Genomic DNA, 16,609 nt, shown 5'->3' on the forward strand with positions numbered 1-16,609 from the left:
ACCCTGTCCATCAACCCTGTCCATCAACCCTGTCCAACAACCCTGTCCATCAACCCTGTCCATCAACATTGTCCACCAACCCTGTCCATCAACCCTGCTCATCAACCCTGTCCATCAACCTTGTTCATCAACCCTGTTTCATTTGAACTAGTAAATCTCTATCTGGGTAAAGACATACCTCTATCTTGGTAAAGACTAGATGTACCTCTATCTGAGTAAAGACGTACCCCTATCTCGGTAAAGACATACCTCTATCTTGGTAAAGACATACCTCTATCTCGGTAAAGACTAGATGTACCTCTATCTGAGTAAAGACGTACCCCTATCTCGGTAAAGACATACCTCTATCTCGGTAAAGACTAGATGTACCTCTATCTGAGTAAAGACGTACCCCTATCTCGGTAAAGACATACCTCTATCTCGGTAAAGACTAGATGTACCTCTATCTGAGTAAAGACGTACCCCTATCTGGGTAAAGACATACCTCTATCTCGGTAAAGACTAGATGTACCTCTATCTGAGTAAAGACGTACCCCTATCTCGGTAAAGACATACCTCTATCTTGGTAAAGACATACCTCTATCTCGGTAAAGACTAGATGTACCTCTATCTGAGTAAAGACGTACCCCTATCTCGGTAAAGACATACCTCTATCTCGGTAAAGACTAGATGTACCTCTATCTGAGTAAAGACGTACCCCTATCTCGGTAAAGACATACCTCTATCTCGGTAAAGACTAGATGTACCTCTATCTGAGTAAAGACGTACCCCTATCTGGGTAAAGACATACCTCTATCTCGGTAAAGACTAGATGTACCTCTATCTGAGTAAAGACGTACCCCTATCTCGGTAAAGACATACCTCTATCTTGGTAAAGACATACCTCTATCTCGGTAAAGACTAGATGTACCTCTATCTGAGTAAAGACGTACCCCTATCTCGGTAAAGACATACCTCTATCTCGGTAAAGACTAGATGTACCTCTATCTGAGTAAAGACGTACCCCTATCTCGGTAAAGACATACCTCTATCTCGGTAAAGACTAGATGTACCTCTATCTGAGTAAAGACGTACCCCTATCTCGGTAAAGACATACCTCTATCTCGGTAAAGACTAGATGTACCTCTATCTGAGTAAAGACGTACCCCTATCTCGGTAAAGACATACCTCTATCTCGGTGAAGACAGCTGTGGTCTTCTGCAGTATGGCGTACATACAATGGGCCACGTTCACAGCATGCTTCCAGTTGTGGTAGGGGACACGCCTGTAGTTCTTCCTCACTGACATAGTGAACCTGCACAGCTTCTCCAGCTCAAAACTGCGAGGGAGGGAGAGCACTTTACAGGTGTAATAGTAATAAATCTGTTCTAAAAGCTATTGAAGTAGTCAGGAGTGAACTTAATAGTAAATAGCCTGTTCTAAAGGATATTAAAGTATGCACAAAACTTAAAAACGTATAAACAATCGATGGGTATTTGCATGATAAAAATGCTGTAGCTTAAAAGTCACTTAAAGTGGGCCATTAAAAAGAGTTGGTAAAAAACTATTTAGAACATAAGGGCTGATATGTTCCTAATATGTTCCTAATATGTTCCTAATATGTTCCTAAGGGCTGATATGTTCCTAATATGTTCCTAATATGTTCCTAATATGTTCCTAAGGGCTGATATGTTCCTAATATGTTCCTAATATGTTCCTAAGGGCTGATATGTTCCTAATATGTTCCTAATATGTTCCTAAGGGCTGATATGTTCCTAATATGTTCCTAATATGTTCCTAAGGGCTAATATGTTCCTAATATGTTCCTAAGGGCTGATATGTTCCTAATATGTTCCTAAGGGCTGATATGTTCCTAATATGTTCCTAATATGTTCCTAATATGTTCCTAAGGGCTGATATGTTCCTAATATGTTCCTAAGGGCTGATATGTTCCTAATATGTTCCTAATATGTTCCTAAGGGCTGATATGTTCCTAATATGTTCCTAATATGTTCCTAAGGGCTGATATGTTCCTAATATGTTCCTAATATGTTCCTAAGGGCTGATATGTTCCTAATGCCTCTTTAGGGATAATTACTGGGTACATGAATTATAAGACTAATTTAACATTCATACCCAACCAGAACCCACTTTAGTTTTTTTAAACAGACTGAATTCATAAAAAAATCAACCCACTTGTACAACACTTTTACATGTGTGTGTGTGTGCATGTGTGTGTGTGTGGAACAAGACAAACATAAACAACCCATTATTGTTTCAACTTCCCCTTTAAGTGGAAACATACCTGGTCTCCCCACAGGAGTTATGGACCATGTACACAAACACAGCTGGCCACAGCTTCTCAAACGGACTGATGTCAAATCGAAACCTGAGGGGGCGGGATGATGACAGGTTAGCATGTCCAGGTTAGCATGTCCAGGTTAGCATGTCCTGGTTAGCATGTCCAGGTTAGCATGTCCAGGTTAGCATGTCCAGGTTAGCATGTCCTTTTAGCATGTCCAGGTTAGCATGTCCTGCCTGTTGCTGAATGTCTTTAAGGACAGTGTCAACTGCAGGACTGACCCTTAATGTCTGTCTTCATGGAGAGTGTCTATAGCAGGACTGACCCTTAATGTCTGTCTTTAAGGACCGTGTCTGCAGCAGGACTGACCCTTAATGTCTGTCTTTAAGGACCGTGTCTGCAACAGGACTGACCCTTAATGTCTGTCTTTAAGGACCGTGTCTGCAGCAGGACTGACCCTTAATGTCTGTCTTTAAGGACCGTGTCTGCATCAGGACTGACCCTTAATGTCTGTCTTTAAGGACCGTGTCTGCAGCAGGACTGACCCTTAATGTCTGTCTTTAAGGACCGTGTCTGCAACAGGACTGACCCTTAATGTCTGTCTTTAAGGACCGTGTCTACAGCAGGACTGACCCTTAATGTCTGTCTTTAAGGACCGTGTCTGCAGCAGGACTGACCCTTAATGTCTGTCTTTAAGGACCGTGTCTGCAACAGGACTGACCCTTAATGTCTGTCTTTAAGGACCGTGTCTACAGCAGGACTGACCCTTAATGTCTGTCTTTAAGGACCGTGTCTGCAACAGGACTGACCCTTAATGTCTGTCTTTAAGGATTGTGTCTGCAACAGGACTTTCCGCTCCCAACTTATTCTTCTCACCTCCCAGTTTTGCTCAATTCAAACTTGTGACCAAATTGTAGCAATTGTTGGCATGCTCAGGAAAGTCTAAGACAGAGAAGTGCCCTCTGACACCCCACCAACCCTAAACGCTGCTGAGCCAGTTACCTCTCCACGTCCAAGGACCTCTGGCGTCGTCGGTGTGCCGCGACCACAGTTCAGATTAGGCCTGACGTTACTGCCAGATGGGAATGTTTTGCTCATTTCACTGGTTGCTCTAATTCCAGGCAAGCTAAATTAGGCTCAGCTGTAGCAGTTTAAAGAGGGGCGTGGGTTTATAGACTGGCATAGTGTTATGACACAGCTCTAACTCTTTGTATGGAGGGGTAGGATTACGACACTCACAGTTCTAACTCTTTGTATAGAGGGGTAGGATTATGACACTCACAGTTCTAACTCTTTGTATAGAGGGGTAGGATTATGACACTCACAGTTCTAACTCTTTGTATAGAGGGGTAGGATTACGACACTCACAGTTCCAACTCTTTGTATAGAGGGGTAGGATTATGACACTCACAGTTCTAACTCTTTGTATAGAGGGGTAGGATTATGACACTCACAGTTCCAACTCTTTGTATAGAGGGGTAGGATTATGACACTCACAGTTCTAACTCTTTGTATAGAGGGGTAGGATTATGACACTCACAGTTCTAACTCTTTGTATAGAGGGGTAGGATTATGACACTCACAGTTCTAACTCTTTGTATAGAGGGGTAGGATTATGACACTCACAGTTCTAACTCTTTGTATAGAGGGGTAGGATTACGACACTCACAGTTCTAACTCTTTGTATAGAGGGGTAGGATTACGACACTCACAGTTCTAACTCTTTGTATAGAGGGGTAGGATTATGACACTCACAGTTCTAACTCTTTGTATAGAGGGGTAGGATTATGACACTCACAGTTCCAACTCTTTATATAGAGGGGTAGGCAGGTCCAGCTGTGTCAGGGTCTTCCACTCCTCTGATGTACAAATGCTGTGGTAGGACAACTTTTCCATGGTCACCCTATAAATACACTCAGAGTGGCGGATCCGGTGGTACATCTAGGAAGAGACAGACAGACAGACAGACAGACAGACAGACATACAGAGAGACAGACAGACAGAGAGTCAGACAGACAGACAGACAGAGACAGACAGACAGAGACAGACAGAGAGTCAGACAGACAGACAGAGACAGACAAACAGAGACAGACAGAGAGTCAGACAGACAGACAGAGACAGACAGAGAGTCAGACAGAAAGACAGAGAGAGACAGACAGAGAGTCAGACAGACAGAAAGACAGACAGAGACAGACAGAGACAGACAGACAAAGACAGAGAGACAGACAGAGACAGACAGACAGACAGACAGAGAGACAGACAGATAGTCAGACAGACAGACAAAGACAGAGAGACAGAGACAAACAGAGAGACAGAGACAGACAGAGAGACAGACAGACAGAGGGATGAAAGGGACACACACAGGAGGAAAGAATGAGAGATGGATGGACGAAAGAGAGATAGAATGACGGACAAACAGAGACAGTTAAAATAGGGTAATGTTCTATTCATGAGTCTCTTCTTATTCTCCCCCTCCACTCCTTTTCCTCCCCTGCTCTCCTCACTCCTCCTGGTCTCCTCTCCTCACTCCTCCTGGTCTCCTCTTGTGTGACACCCTTGTTCAGCAGCCTGTGTCACTTTGTCATTTTATAATTGATGAGCCACGTTAATATTTCAACACTCCTCTCTACACCCACGCATCCATGCCAGCCAGGGGATTTTATGTTGAGCAGTAATTCATGCCTGGAGCTTCTAGCTGTGTGTGTGTGTGTGTCTGCATGCGGCTTGTGTCTGTGTGTTTGGGTGTGTGAATGTGCTTGTGTTTGTGGTGTGTTTATGTGTGCGCCTTCAGGTAAGTAACTTTGGCAGGCTGGAACTTGTGATTTATCTTTTATTGTGTAGGAGACGGAGGGAAGGGGATGTTTGGCTCCCTGTCCCAAAGACAGAGCAAGGAGTGTCGGCCCCTGGGTTCTGATCTAGACCCCAGGGTTCTGGGCTAGAACACAGGGTTCTGATCTAGACCCCAGGGTTCCGAGCTAGATGGTGCTAAACAGTCCAGATGCAGTCATTCTGATTCATGGTTTATCTCATCTAAGCATCTAGTCTCATAAAACCTCTGAATGCTACCAGCTGTCTGTGCAGTTTAGAGTCGGGTTCAATTCCTAACAGAATTTAGAATTGCTGATTTGATTTAACGTTTTGTATGATTCAGAATTGGAATGAAGGATTTCTACATCAACATTCCAGGCGTCAAGAAATTGTTTGTACAAAACATTCTGGGGAGGATAAAAACATGTAAGAGAGCAGGAAAACACTCACGTTCGCACAGTGAAGGGCCAGGGCGCAGAAGACTGCAAACATCTTGAAGTTGTTTTCGTCTGTTTTGGAGAAGGCACTTCCACTCAGCTTGTTCACCATCTGTACCACACCGATTACGGTCCCCCTGGAAACGATGGGCATGCATAGGATGTTCCGCGTGGTATAGCCTGTATAGAGGTCCACTTCTCTGTAAGTTAGAAGGAGACATGAAAATGACCACAGAAGTTTCTAAGCCAACACAAACAGGTCTAGTACCGGACAACTCTGATGTTCAGGTCTGGGTCTAGTCTGGTACTGGACTACTCTGCTATTCAGGTCTGGATCTAGTCTGGTACTGGACTACTCTTCTATTCAGGTCTGGATCTAGTCTGGTACTGGACTACTCTGCTATTCAGGTCTGGATCTAGTCTGGTACTGGACTACTCTTCTATTCAGGTCTGGAACTATTCTGGTACTGGACTACTCTTCTATTCAGGTCTGGATCTAGTCGGGTACTGGACTACTCTGATATTCAGTCTGGTACTGGACGTCTGTGGCAGTCATGTCTTGTGCATTTGTTGACCCAAGAAACAAAACAAATAGATAGGATTAGACCTCAGGTAGACTAAAAATGTGTTTTCACTGGCACTCCATTCACAATAGTGCTCTACATTCAACTAAGCCCCATGGAGTTCTGGGGAATGACAGGGTGCCGTTTCACCTGTTAAAGCGCGGGTCTGCATAGGCATCTGGGATGTTAAGGACTTCCCCGGTCCGGGCCACCTGGCCTGCTATTCCTTTCTCTATTGAAAACCTGGGAGACAGCAGAGGAGCACCCGAGGTTACAGCATTACACAGCGCCGGAGAACTTCTGGGTCATGTATTCTAGTTTCCTGTTTAAAACTTTTAGAAACGTCATTTCTCCAACCCAAAATGTTTCTTGGTCTGTCCACATTGGAGAACCCTTGGAAGAATCACAGATAGTTCTACATGGAACCCAAACGCGTCCCACCTATGACAAACATGGTTCGCCTATGGGGAACAGTCGGAAATCTATAGAGAACCCTCCAGAATTATTGACCCCTGGGTAAAGATAAGGAAAACAGGCCACAAAAGCATTTAATTGTTGTTGATGTTACACTAATAAAATGTTAACACTAACCTTAAAATCAGGTAAATCTATTTGAAGAGCAACAGTCATCTATCACCACAGGCGAGGTCAGAGGACACACCAATGAAATGAGGGGATGAGGTCACATCTCCGCTATTAGGACATTAATTAAGAACAATTCAAACTTTGACTTAAACCAGGTTCCATGGTTAGCCCTTTGCAGGAACCTATGAATGCTATAGGTACTGCATGCATCTCAGTTCCCTTGCTGTGTTCTCCCACATCATGAAAACATTACTGAAGAAGACTCAGGTATCTCGGTGAGGGCACTAAAGTGCAGCGATGCCAGTTACTGGTAAACATTTGAATAATTCGTTTTTTCATTTAAAAATCTCAATTAAAGGTTAAAGGTCATATTATGTTTTAAAATCAAGCTAATTAAATAATAATGACTTTTTTCTCCCTGTTATCTCTATTAAGCTGGCTTTTCTTAATATCTCTCGCCAACAAATAATTATAATATCCTACAACCTAGATTTTATGTTTCTCACTGAAATGTGTCTAAGATAAAATTGTAGTGCCACTGTTCCTAATGAGACAGCAACTGAAAAATGTGGTTATATGAATACTTGTCAAAGTGGCTGCCCTATTCAAAGATACATTCCAGTGCAAAGAAAATACACTTGGTAATTTTATTTCTTTTGAATACCCCATTACATTGAAGGGGGCTCCCAAAATTTAGTTTTTAACCACATACAGACCTCCACGATGTTCTGCAAATTGTATTGATGATTTTGCGGAACAACTCTGTTATATCCGTTGATTATAACTTGTTTATTATAACAGGAGATTTTAACATCCACATAGATAAGAGTACAGACAATAATGCCAAATAACTTTTTGCACTACTTTTGTGGACAAAAACTAAACTTCAAATCCACTATGACATCTTTAAAAAATGCTTCTGTAGCTTCAACTATGAGTTACGCAGGGCCAGACAGCAACATTTATCAACAACAATATCAACAATACCTGCACTCTACTTGCCATGGTCAACAAGCTTATAAGCCCCCTAAAGCTGATAGCATCAGAACTCATGTCCACTGTGAAATGTAATGAATTTTCGTGTTTCTTTTGTGAAAAAATTTAAAGTATTAGATGGACCATCAGAACCACACAGTCTAACAAGGACTCTGTACCGTCACCACAACCACCAAGACATAAATTGGTTATTATGTCACAATTTAATACAATTCATCAAAAATCCCTAGAAGAACAGTTCGACATTAAAGCTTTCACATGTTGTCTCGACATACTGCCATCTGACTTTTTTAAAACTATATTGAACTCTATAACAACGGATCTACAGCAAATAGTTTATGTCTCTCTGTGATCAGGTATTTTCCCAAAGTCTCTAAAAACAGCTGCCATTAAACCCCTATTAAAAAAGAGAACACTGGATGTATCTATAATGAACAACTATAGACCTGTATCAAATCTCCCTTTTATAGCCAAGATCAATGAGAAGGTTGTCTTCAATCAACTCAGCAATTTTGTGACCTCAAGCGGTCTCTTAGACAAATTTCAGTCAGGCTTCCGACCTCACCACAGCACTAAAACGGCTCTGATAAAAGTTTTAAATGATATAAGTCTGAATACTGATTCAGATAAAATAACAGTTCTGGTTCAATTAGATCTCAGTGCAGCATTTTACACTGTAGATTACAGAACACTTCTAGACAGGCTGGAAAATTGGGTAGGACTCTCCAGGACAGTCCTTGATTGGTTCAGATCTTATCTAAATGGCCGGAGTTACTTTGTCACCATTGGTAATCATGAATTTGATAGGGTGGTTATGACATGTGGAGTTCCACAGGGATCAGTTCTCGGACCGCTTCTGTTCAATCTCTATATGCTACCTCTGGGCCAAATTCTACAAAACAACAGCATTAACTACCACAGCTATGTCGATGATACTCAAATATATATGGCTCTCGAACCGTATGACAACAGCTCAATAGACTCTTTGTGTCACTGTATAGAGCACATAAATACCTGGATGAACCAAAATTGTCTATAATTAAACCAAGATAAAACTGAGATTATTGTGTTTGGCAACAAAAATTTGAGAACTAGTATTAGTAAGGAGCTGGGACCAGGGACCAAGCGCGCAATCTTGGTGTTCTGGTAGACTCAAACCTCACATTTAACAGTCATATCAAAGTGGTCACCAAAACAGCATTCTATCATCTTAAAATATAACCAGACTCAAGCGCTTGTTGTACCAAAAAGACCAAGAGAAGGTCATCCACGCTTCTATCTCTAGTAGAGTTGACTACTGTAATGGCCTCTTAATTGAACTCAAAAAGACTGTAAAACAGCTGCAGCTCATTCAGAATGACCCCCACCTAATTTCTTTGGTTTTCCTGAAGACAGGTTTTCCCTCGTTCTCCTCCCCAATGTCGAACAGGTCCGAGTACAGTTCTTTGTTGCTGTGGTCGACCTGGAAGAGCGCACATCTGTCCGCATTTACCAGGTTTTTTGCATATATCTGAAACACAACGGCAAATGGCTTCAGTACGCTGCGCAGAAAGGCATCCGCTAAAACAGACAGCTGCATACTGGCATTAAAGTACACCAACGACGGTGCCACACACACACACATGTTTGTTTTTGTGAAATGTGGGGACCAGAAAAACTAAATTCCATGCTCCCTTGCCCTAACCTTAACCTTAACCCTAACCCTAACTTTAACCTAACCCTAACCTTACCTAACCCTAACCCTAACCTTAACCTCAATAAAGTAACATTTATGGCTAAACTTTACCTAGATATAATGGCTAACCTTAACCCTAAACTTAACCAACAACACCTGGACCTTAAAGAAACCCCAATTCTAAGTCTAAAGTTAATTGTAAGTTTGACCCTAAAACTTAACCCTGAGCCAGAAAATGACTTTTGAAATGTGGGGACATGAAAAATGTCCCCACAAGTCACCTTGTTCAGGTTTTAGTATAGTTGTGGGGACAAAATGTCCTGACAAGTCACAAAAACAAACACACACACACACACACACACGTAAATAACGACAGACATGTTGGCCTTGCTGGTTTCATTTGGTTGTGTCTGTTGTTGTTTCCCCTGACGGTGTTGTTCTTGCACTCCTGTGAGTCTGTTTTTGTTCACCATCGTGGGTCAATGAAACGTGGGATAGCTGGATGTGTGGTTAGACTGTGCCGGGAGGGCCGAGGGGTGGGAGACCGGGCCCTCCTTTGTCGGAAAATGGTGTAAGGAGGGGGGAGGGGGTTCAGGGACCTCCCCCCCCTGTTGATATCAGTGACTTGGTCAGTGATGTGGTAGGGCTGACTCACTCCACAGATTAAATTCTAAAATAATAAAAATATTCATTATTTTTGTACTGTACACACTAGGAAGGCATTACTAGGTCAGGTCACATTGAAGTCTGGTGAAAACAAACAAAAACAAAACAGGAAATGAATCAGGATGATGAACTGAGATGAGACCAGTGTCACGTGACAATGAAGAAACACTCATGCACGTTCTACAAAACCAGAAAGGGCTCAACACAATCTGGGGGGGCGGGGGGGGGGGGTAATTATAATATTGACATAGAAAAATTACCATAATATGTTCAAGTAGAGAATCTATTGCCACGATGTTGTCAAAGTATGTTCTGTTGAAAAGAGAGAGGAGGATGATAATATAATTTAATCCAAGGTTCACTATTTCTGTGAATATGCCAATCCTGTCGCTACCACGACACAGAAGTGGAACTTACTTTGACACATCTAGAAGGAAGTCATTTAGCTCCGTCTGTTTTGCTAGGCCTCTGCTCACCTGGGTATTAAAAAACAAGCACAATTGAAATAACAAAACCTCAGGGTTAAACCTACTGCAAGAAAGATTGCATTTTGTGCTAACTTCTCCTGTCAAGAACATGCGTTATTTCTCACTGCAATCAACATGTTTCTTAATACTGATTCACTCTGGTTGATCATCAGAATAACTTGATGAACAACATAGTTAGGGCGATTTGCATATTTGACAATTGAAACTCATTATGAATGTTATGACTTAAATAACTCTTTCCAATCCATTCGCTCCATTAAATATACAATAACTGTGTTTGAAATACCATTGTCTGACAATCGATCAAAACTAGAGGTAAAATATTTCTGGACAGTACATATTTAAAATGGGCTATACATAAAGTACATTGTAAAACTATTATGTAATAATTTCTATGAAATTAAAATGTAGTCTATAAAATATTTTTTTATTTGACGAATTAACCTCATTGTACAGGTGAAGTGTTTAAATGTAAGATAAAACCTACACTCTATATTCTTCATACTGGAACAGAAGTATTCTATAGCCTGACTTCCAGAGACTTATTTACACCAGCTGTGTGGGGCCATAAGCTCTTGACATGGTAATAAGGACTGTTAAACCAATTTGTTTTGCACAGTTTTTGTTGCACCCATTAGCTGAAATCCCTTCCCAGGGATTTAAACATATACTCATGAAGTAATGCAAACACTTTGTTTATATGTCAATCGCAAGATAACAGAGAGAGAAAGAATGTAGGAAAGAGAGTTGAGATTAGGAGACAGTGTAATATATATATAGACGAGGAGAGAGACAGTACGTCTCTTAAGTCTCTCCCTTTCAACAGAGGGTCCATTGCAGACCACCGTCTCACTAACTGATGTGAGACAATAGTGTCTCTGTGGAGGACCATTGCTTTGATCCTGGATTCACTGGGACACTGTAAGATGTTGTGCTGGATGTCTACCAGCAGCATCTCTTCATGTGAGTAAAAACAACAGGTCATAATGATGTCCCCGGGGGGGCAAGTGTTGAATGTATGACTGCAGGGCTGATTAGGGGCAGGCCCACTGCTAAACTGGTCGCAGTCTGACACAAACACCATCATGAGATCAGAACAGGGGCAAAGACACTCAGCCACGTGTTCTGGCAGTGTTTCTGTGTAGTGTGTTGTGTTGATAGCAGGCGAAGTTCTAACGTACACACACTATTTATCAAGACTACATCAAATGTATTCTATGTATGGAATGCTCTATGACACACTGGGGGAGTTGAGTTAGCCATGGTATTTTCCAGATAAAGCACAGGGTCTCTTATTTATGATACTTCTTTCACACCATGAATATTTTTAGAGCTAATCTTAAACATCTTTGAAAAACAGTTCAAACATAGAACGTGCATCAAGAAATGGGTGGATTGAATCCTGAAGGCTGAGAGCCGTGGCTGCGATTACCATATAACCAGGGTTATGACATCACATCCCAGCGACACGGCAAATGGAAACATTTCCAGAGAAAAAAAAGAAATAATGTATTGCTCACCTGTACCTGATGAATAGCTACAGAAGCCCAGGCTAAATTTGATGTTGCAACCTTTAGCAGAAGAGGAGAAAAACATCCTGTATGTATTTATTTGACTGGGATAATTCTTGTGAATTAATACTTTTGTGTACGTGCCAGAATGAGCTGGCTGGCTAGTCTTCAACCCGGCAGATTAAAACATCAAGCCTCACAAACATCCCATGATGGGTTGTAAAATAAAAAGCATGAAGTAAAACATTTATAAAACAAAGTATAGGAAGGCTACTGGCATTTGTATAGGGCAGGAGGCATATTCATGAATAGAAAAATAAACCTGGGCTATGATATGAATATGTGTAATATTAACCAACTAATGGTGTTGAAGGGCTGTGTGTTTATATCTCCTGGTAACTGGTGTTGAAGGGCTGTGTGTTTATATCTCCTGGTAACTGGTGTTGAAGGGCTGTGTGTTTATATCTCCTGGTAACTGGTGTTGAAGGGCTGTGTGTTTATATCTCCTGGTAACTGGTGTTGGATGGGTGTGTGTTTATATCTCCTGGTAACTGGTATTGAAGGGGTGTGTGTTAATACCTCCTGGTAACTGGTGTTGAAGGGGTGTGTGTTAATACCTCTTGGTGACTGGTATTGAAGGGGTGTGTGTTAATACCTCTTGGTGACTGGTGTTGAAGGGTTCGTGACCCCAGTGTCGATGCAGCTCCAGAACAGCGATGAGGTCACCAATGGCTGTGAGGATGGGGAGGCACAGGACAGAGTGAACACCAATCCCTGAGTGTTGACCTGTGCCCTCGGGGAACCGCTCGTCCTAGATACAGAGGGAGGTTAGAGGTCAGGTGTTACAGATCAGAATTGGCTGGAGGACCCTAGGGCCCAATAGCTTAATTTAGCATGGCACTGAAGCTTTTTGAAGTACCCAGCTGTATGGGACTTCCTGTGAGTAAGGGAAGGTCCACACTACATCATCGGGGTCATCAGGCTGAAATGGCAGTAAATGACCTTCAAAGCGTTTTAAACAACATACTCTAGGTGGCAGGATGCACACTTTTTTTTCATCTAAGTTGTTTTCTCAAACACTTGTAATAAAAGAAAATGGACTACTTCAAATTGTAAATGGCCTCTATGGCTCTGCCCAAGCTCTCACGGTCACAGTAATTGGCAAGGTTCAATTGATGTCCTGCCTTCAGTCAATTAAACTAAAGGCCCTCTTCTGTCCTCCAAGACCTATAATCAATTACAGTTTTTCTGAATTGCGAAAACACTAAACCCCATTCTCTGAACCAAATTCTCAGTGGCGTGAACCAATTTCTTGAATGAGTCACTATTTTGGCAACAAATTCAGGTAGTTAAACACCATTTGCAAATTGCATACACTCTGTTTGCAAAACTCTAAACACATTCTTAATCACTAAATCACATTTCGCTCTGTGATGTACTTGTGCTGCAAAATGGTAAACACAGGCGGCAAATGTTAAACACGACTACAACACAGTTGTCATCATTTACACAAAGTGACTCAAAATAGTTCACACTTGTTTCTAATGATGTGATCAAACCAATTGTCCAGAATATTACTCAGTTCAGTGGACACAGGAGGCACAGGTCTGAGGCAGAGGAGGAAGAGTACATGTGAGAGGTGATGGACAAGGAGGAAGAGTATGTGTCAGAGGTGATGGACAAGGAGGAAGAGTATGTGTCAGAGGTGGTGCACGAGGAGGAAGAGTATGTGTCAGAGGTGGTGGATGAGGACTCAGCAGACTCCTCTGGCCGGACTCCTCTGGCCACACAAAGACATGATGCTGAGGCAGAATGAATCTCTCACTGACTTTGATTTTGCAGTTGCACAACATTTGTGAATTTATTGTAATGTGCTTTTCATTTAGAGATTTCTTTGATCATTGGGCTTTTGCAGTGGACTACTGTATTTTTATGCCACTGCTGAACATGCAGACATTCAATACTGTTTCACTTGCAGTACTTACAGAAGTCAATATATTCACTGAACTAAGTTGTGATTATTATACTTTTATACTGCAAAATGCATTAACTATTTAAAAAATATTTCTGTAGTGTCTAATGAATGTTCTGTAGTGTTTCTATATTGACCTGAAAGCATTGTTTGATTTTGAGAACAGATGAAAGTGGGTGAAGGTTTCAAGAAATGTGTCTTAGCAATTGTGAAAAACTGTAAACTAATGTCCCTTTCCATTCCATTTCTGAGAAGCGGTCAGGTTGCTGAGGAGATTTGTTAAGCCAGCGGGGGTGTCCTCCCTTCTATGATATTCACCTTTAAACAATGATGGTTGTTTCCCATAGTGAAGAACACCATATGCTGGTTATCTTTTGGTCTACAAAATATCTTGAACAGTTAATGTAATTCATTTGTACCACATTCCACATTCATTTTGGGTTCCACAGTATAAAAAGTAATTTGCTTGATGACGCGCGAGAGGAGAAAAAGTTTCTTATTCTCGTTCCCCTTTCTCAAATTTCCGAAAAGGAGCCGAGCAGACAAAGGAGGATTGGTGTCAACCAAAATAATTTATGAAAGGCCTTTAAGTAGAAAAGTCCAGGAGGAACTGAGTGGAATCCACTGAATACTCTACTGGTCAAAGTTATAGTAGCTGTTAGGTTGGTGTAGAGTTTGCAGTGTGTTAAACATTAGGTTAAAGGTCAAGAATGTGATTTTCAATGAGAAAAACAGATTAAGTTTTAGTCCTGCCCCTGTGCTCTCTGTGAAAAGCTGGTCCTGCACACACACGGGGGTGAAATGTCATGAGTAATTGAAATCAATCTGACACTATCTGTATACAAAACCGAAAGTGTGTGAATACAACATGTTGAATCTCACCCCTGTGATGTCATCTACCAGCAGAGTTTTGCGTGTTGTGGCGACATAAGCGGCGATGGTGGTCCCGAAGGAAATGGGGCCCGCTGGGGTGAGTGCCGGAGGACCTTCCTGATTCGCCGTTGGGTTAAATAAACACAAACTCTGAAGATGGAACAGGTAGAGAGAGAGACCAACAGTGAGTGAGAGAGGGAACGAGAGTGAGTGAGAGACAGATTGAGAAAGCGTGAGACAAACAGCTAGAGAGAGACAGAGAAAGAGAGAGAATGAGAGTGAGTGAGAGACAGATTGAGAAAGCGTGAGACAAACAGCTAGAGAGAGACAGAGAAAGAGAGAGAATGAGAGTGAGTGAGAGACAGATTGAGAAAGCGTGAGACAAACAGCTAGAGAGAGACAGAGAAAGAGAGAGAATGAGAGTGAGTGAGAGACAGATTGAGAAAGCGTGAGACAAACAGCTAGTGAGAGACAGAGAAAGAGAGAGAATGAGAGTGAGTGAGAGACAGATTGAGAAAGCGTGAGACAAACAGAAAGGATGTGCAGACTACGTGGTCCAGGGAACTTACATTGTTGCATTCTCCCAGGAAGTAAAGTGCAAACCCGTCCGCTCCCGTTGCTTTTGGAAAGACAAGACAGGTGCGACAGTTACAGAGTGTACACATTAAAGACAAGACAAGTGTGACAGGAACACGTTAAAGTATTATACATAATGTTTCCAGCCCCATGTGGGAGTTGAAACAAGGACCCTGGTGTTGCTAATGTTCAACCAACTGACTTACAGGGAGCTACAGATGGGGTGATATGTGTTTGAGTGCGTGCAGGCTTGCACGTGTGCTTGTGTGAGTATGGCTGTGTCATTGTGTGTGTGTTTGTGTGTGTCATTGTGTGTGTGTTTGTGTGTGTCATTGTGTGTGTGTTTGTGTGTGTCATTGTGTGTGTGTTTGTGAGTGCCATTGTGTGTGTGTGTTTGTGTGTCATTGTGTGTGTGTTTGTGTGTGTCATTGTGTGTGTGTGTTTGTGTGTCATTGTGTGTGTGTTTGTGTGTTTGTGTGTGTGTTTGTGTGTGTCATTGTGTGTCATTGTGTGTGTGTTTGTGTGTGTCATTGTGTGTGTGTTTGTGTGTGTGTTTGTGTGTGTCATTGTGTGTGTGTTTGTGAGTGCCATCGTGTGTGTGTTTGTGAGTGCCATTGTGTGTGTGTGTTTGTGAGTGCCATTGTGTGTGTGTGTTTGTGTGTGTCATTGTGTGTGTGTTTGTGTGTCTTGGAGGAGCGCAGGGTGAGCCGTGCAGCCTGTCACATCTGATCTTCCAATGCTTCATCAGGGTACTGGGACAGAGCTTTGTCCAAATCACACACACACACACACACACACACACAAAGCCCTGCCACGAAAAGAGACAGTACCAAACTGGTCATTAGGTCCCAGAAGGTATGTAAGCTTTAAAATACAGTAACAGTCGTAAGTTTGGACACATCTACTCATTCATGGGTATTTCTTCATTTTTTCTACAATTTTCCACATTGTAGAATAATAGTGAAGACCTCAAAACTATGAAATAACACATATGGAATAATGTAGCAACCAAAAATGTGTTCAAGATACATCTCATGTTGTTAAGACACATTTCACATTTCAGAGTAGCCACCATTTGCCTTGATGACAGCTCTGCGCCCTCTATGCATTCTCTCAACCAGCTTCATGAGGTAGTCACCTGAAATGCATTTCCAACATTCTTGAAGGATTTTCAATAT

The 16,609-nt window shown here is 41.9% G+C and overlaps 1 protein-coding gene across 6 annotated transcripts in view; it reads right to left on the minus strand.

The window, feature by feature from the left end:
- The window catches only part of pde10a (phosphodiesterase 10A), a 97,573-nt gene that overhangs the window by 8,476 nt on the left and 72,488 nt on the right, over window positions 1-16,609 (minus strand). For all 6 annotated transcript variants that reach the window (XM_034292187.1, XM_034292186.1, XM_034292188.1 and 3 more), the window contains 12 exons: window positions 15,425-15,474; window positions 14,865-15,005; window positions 12,666-12,821; window positions 12,020-12,070; window positions 10,429-10,487; window positions 10,272-10,323; window positions 9,038-9,180; window positions 6,240-6,332; window positions 5,540-5,726; window positions 4,080-4,222; window positions 2,285-2,368; window positions 1,168-1,318 (listed from right to left, as the gene is read on the minus strand). In XM_034292187.1, the coding sequence (XP_034148078.1) occupies window positions 1,168-1,318; window positions 2,285-2,368; window positions 4,080-4,222; window positions 5,540-5,726; window positions 6,240-6,332; window positions 9,038-9,180; window positions 10,272-10,323; window positions 10,429-10,487; window positions 12,020-12,070; window positions 12,666-12,821; window positions 14,865-15,005; window positions 15,425-15,474 (1,310 nt within the window). The remainder of the gene's footprint in view (window positions 1-1,167; window positions 1,319-2,284; window positions 2,369-4,079; window positions 4,223-5,539; window positions 5,727-6,239; window positions 6,333-9,037; window positions 9,181-10,271; window positions 10,324-10,428; window positions 10,488-12,019; window positions 12,071-12,665; window positions 12,822-14,864; window positions 15,006-15,424; window positions 15,475-16,609) is intronic.

Source organism: Esox lucius, chromosome 5, assembly GCF_011004845.1.
Source record: "Esox lucius isolate fEsoLuc1 chromosome 5, fEsoLuc1.pri, whole genome shotgun sequence".
Taxonomy (NCBI): Eukaryota; Metazoa; Chordata; class Actinopteri; order Esociformes; family Esocidae; genus Esox; species Esox lucius.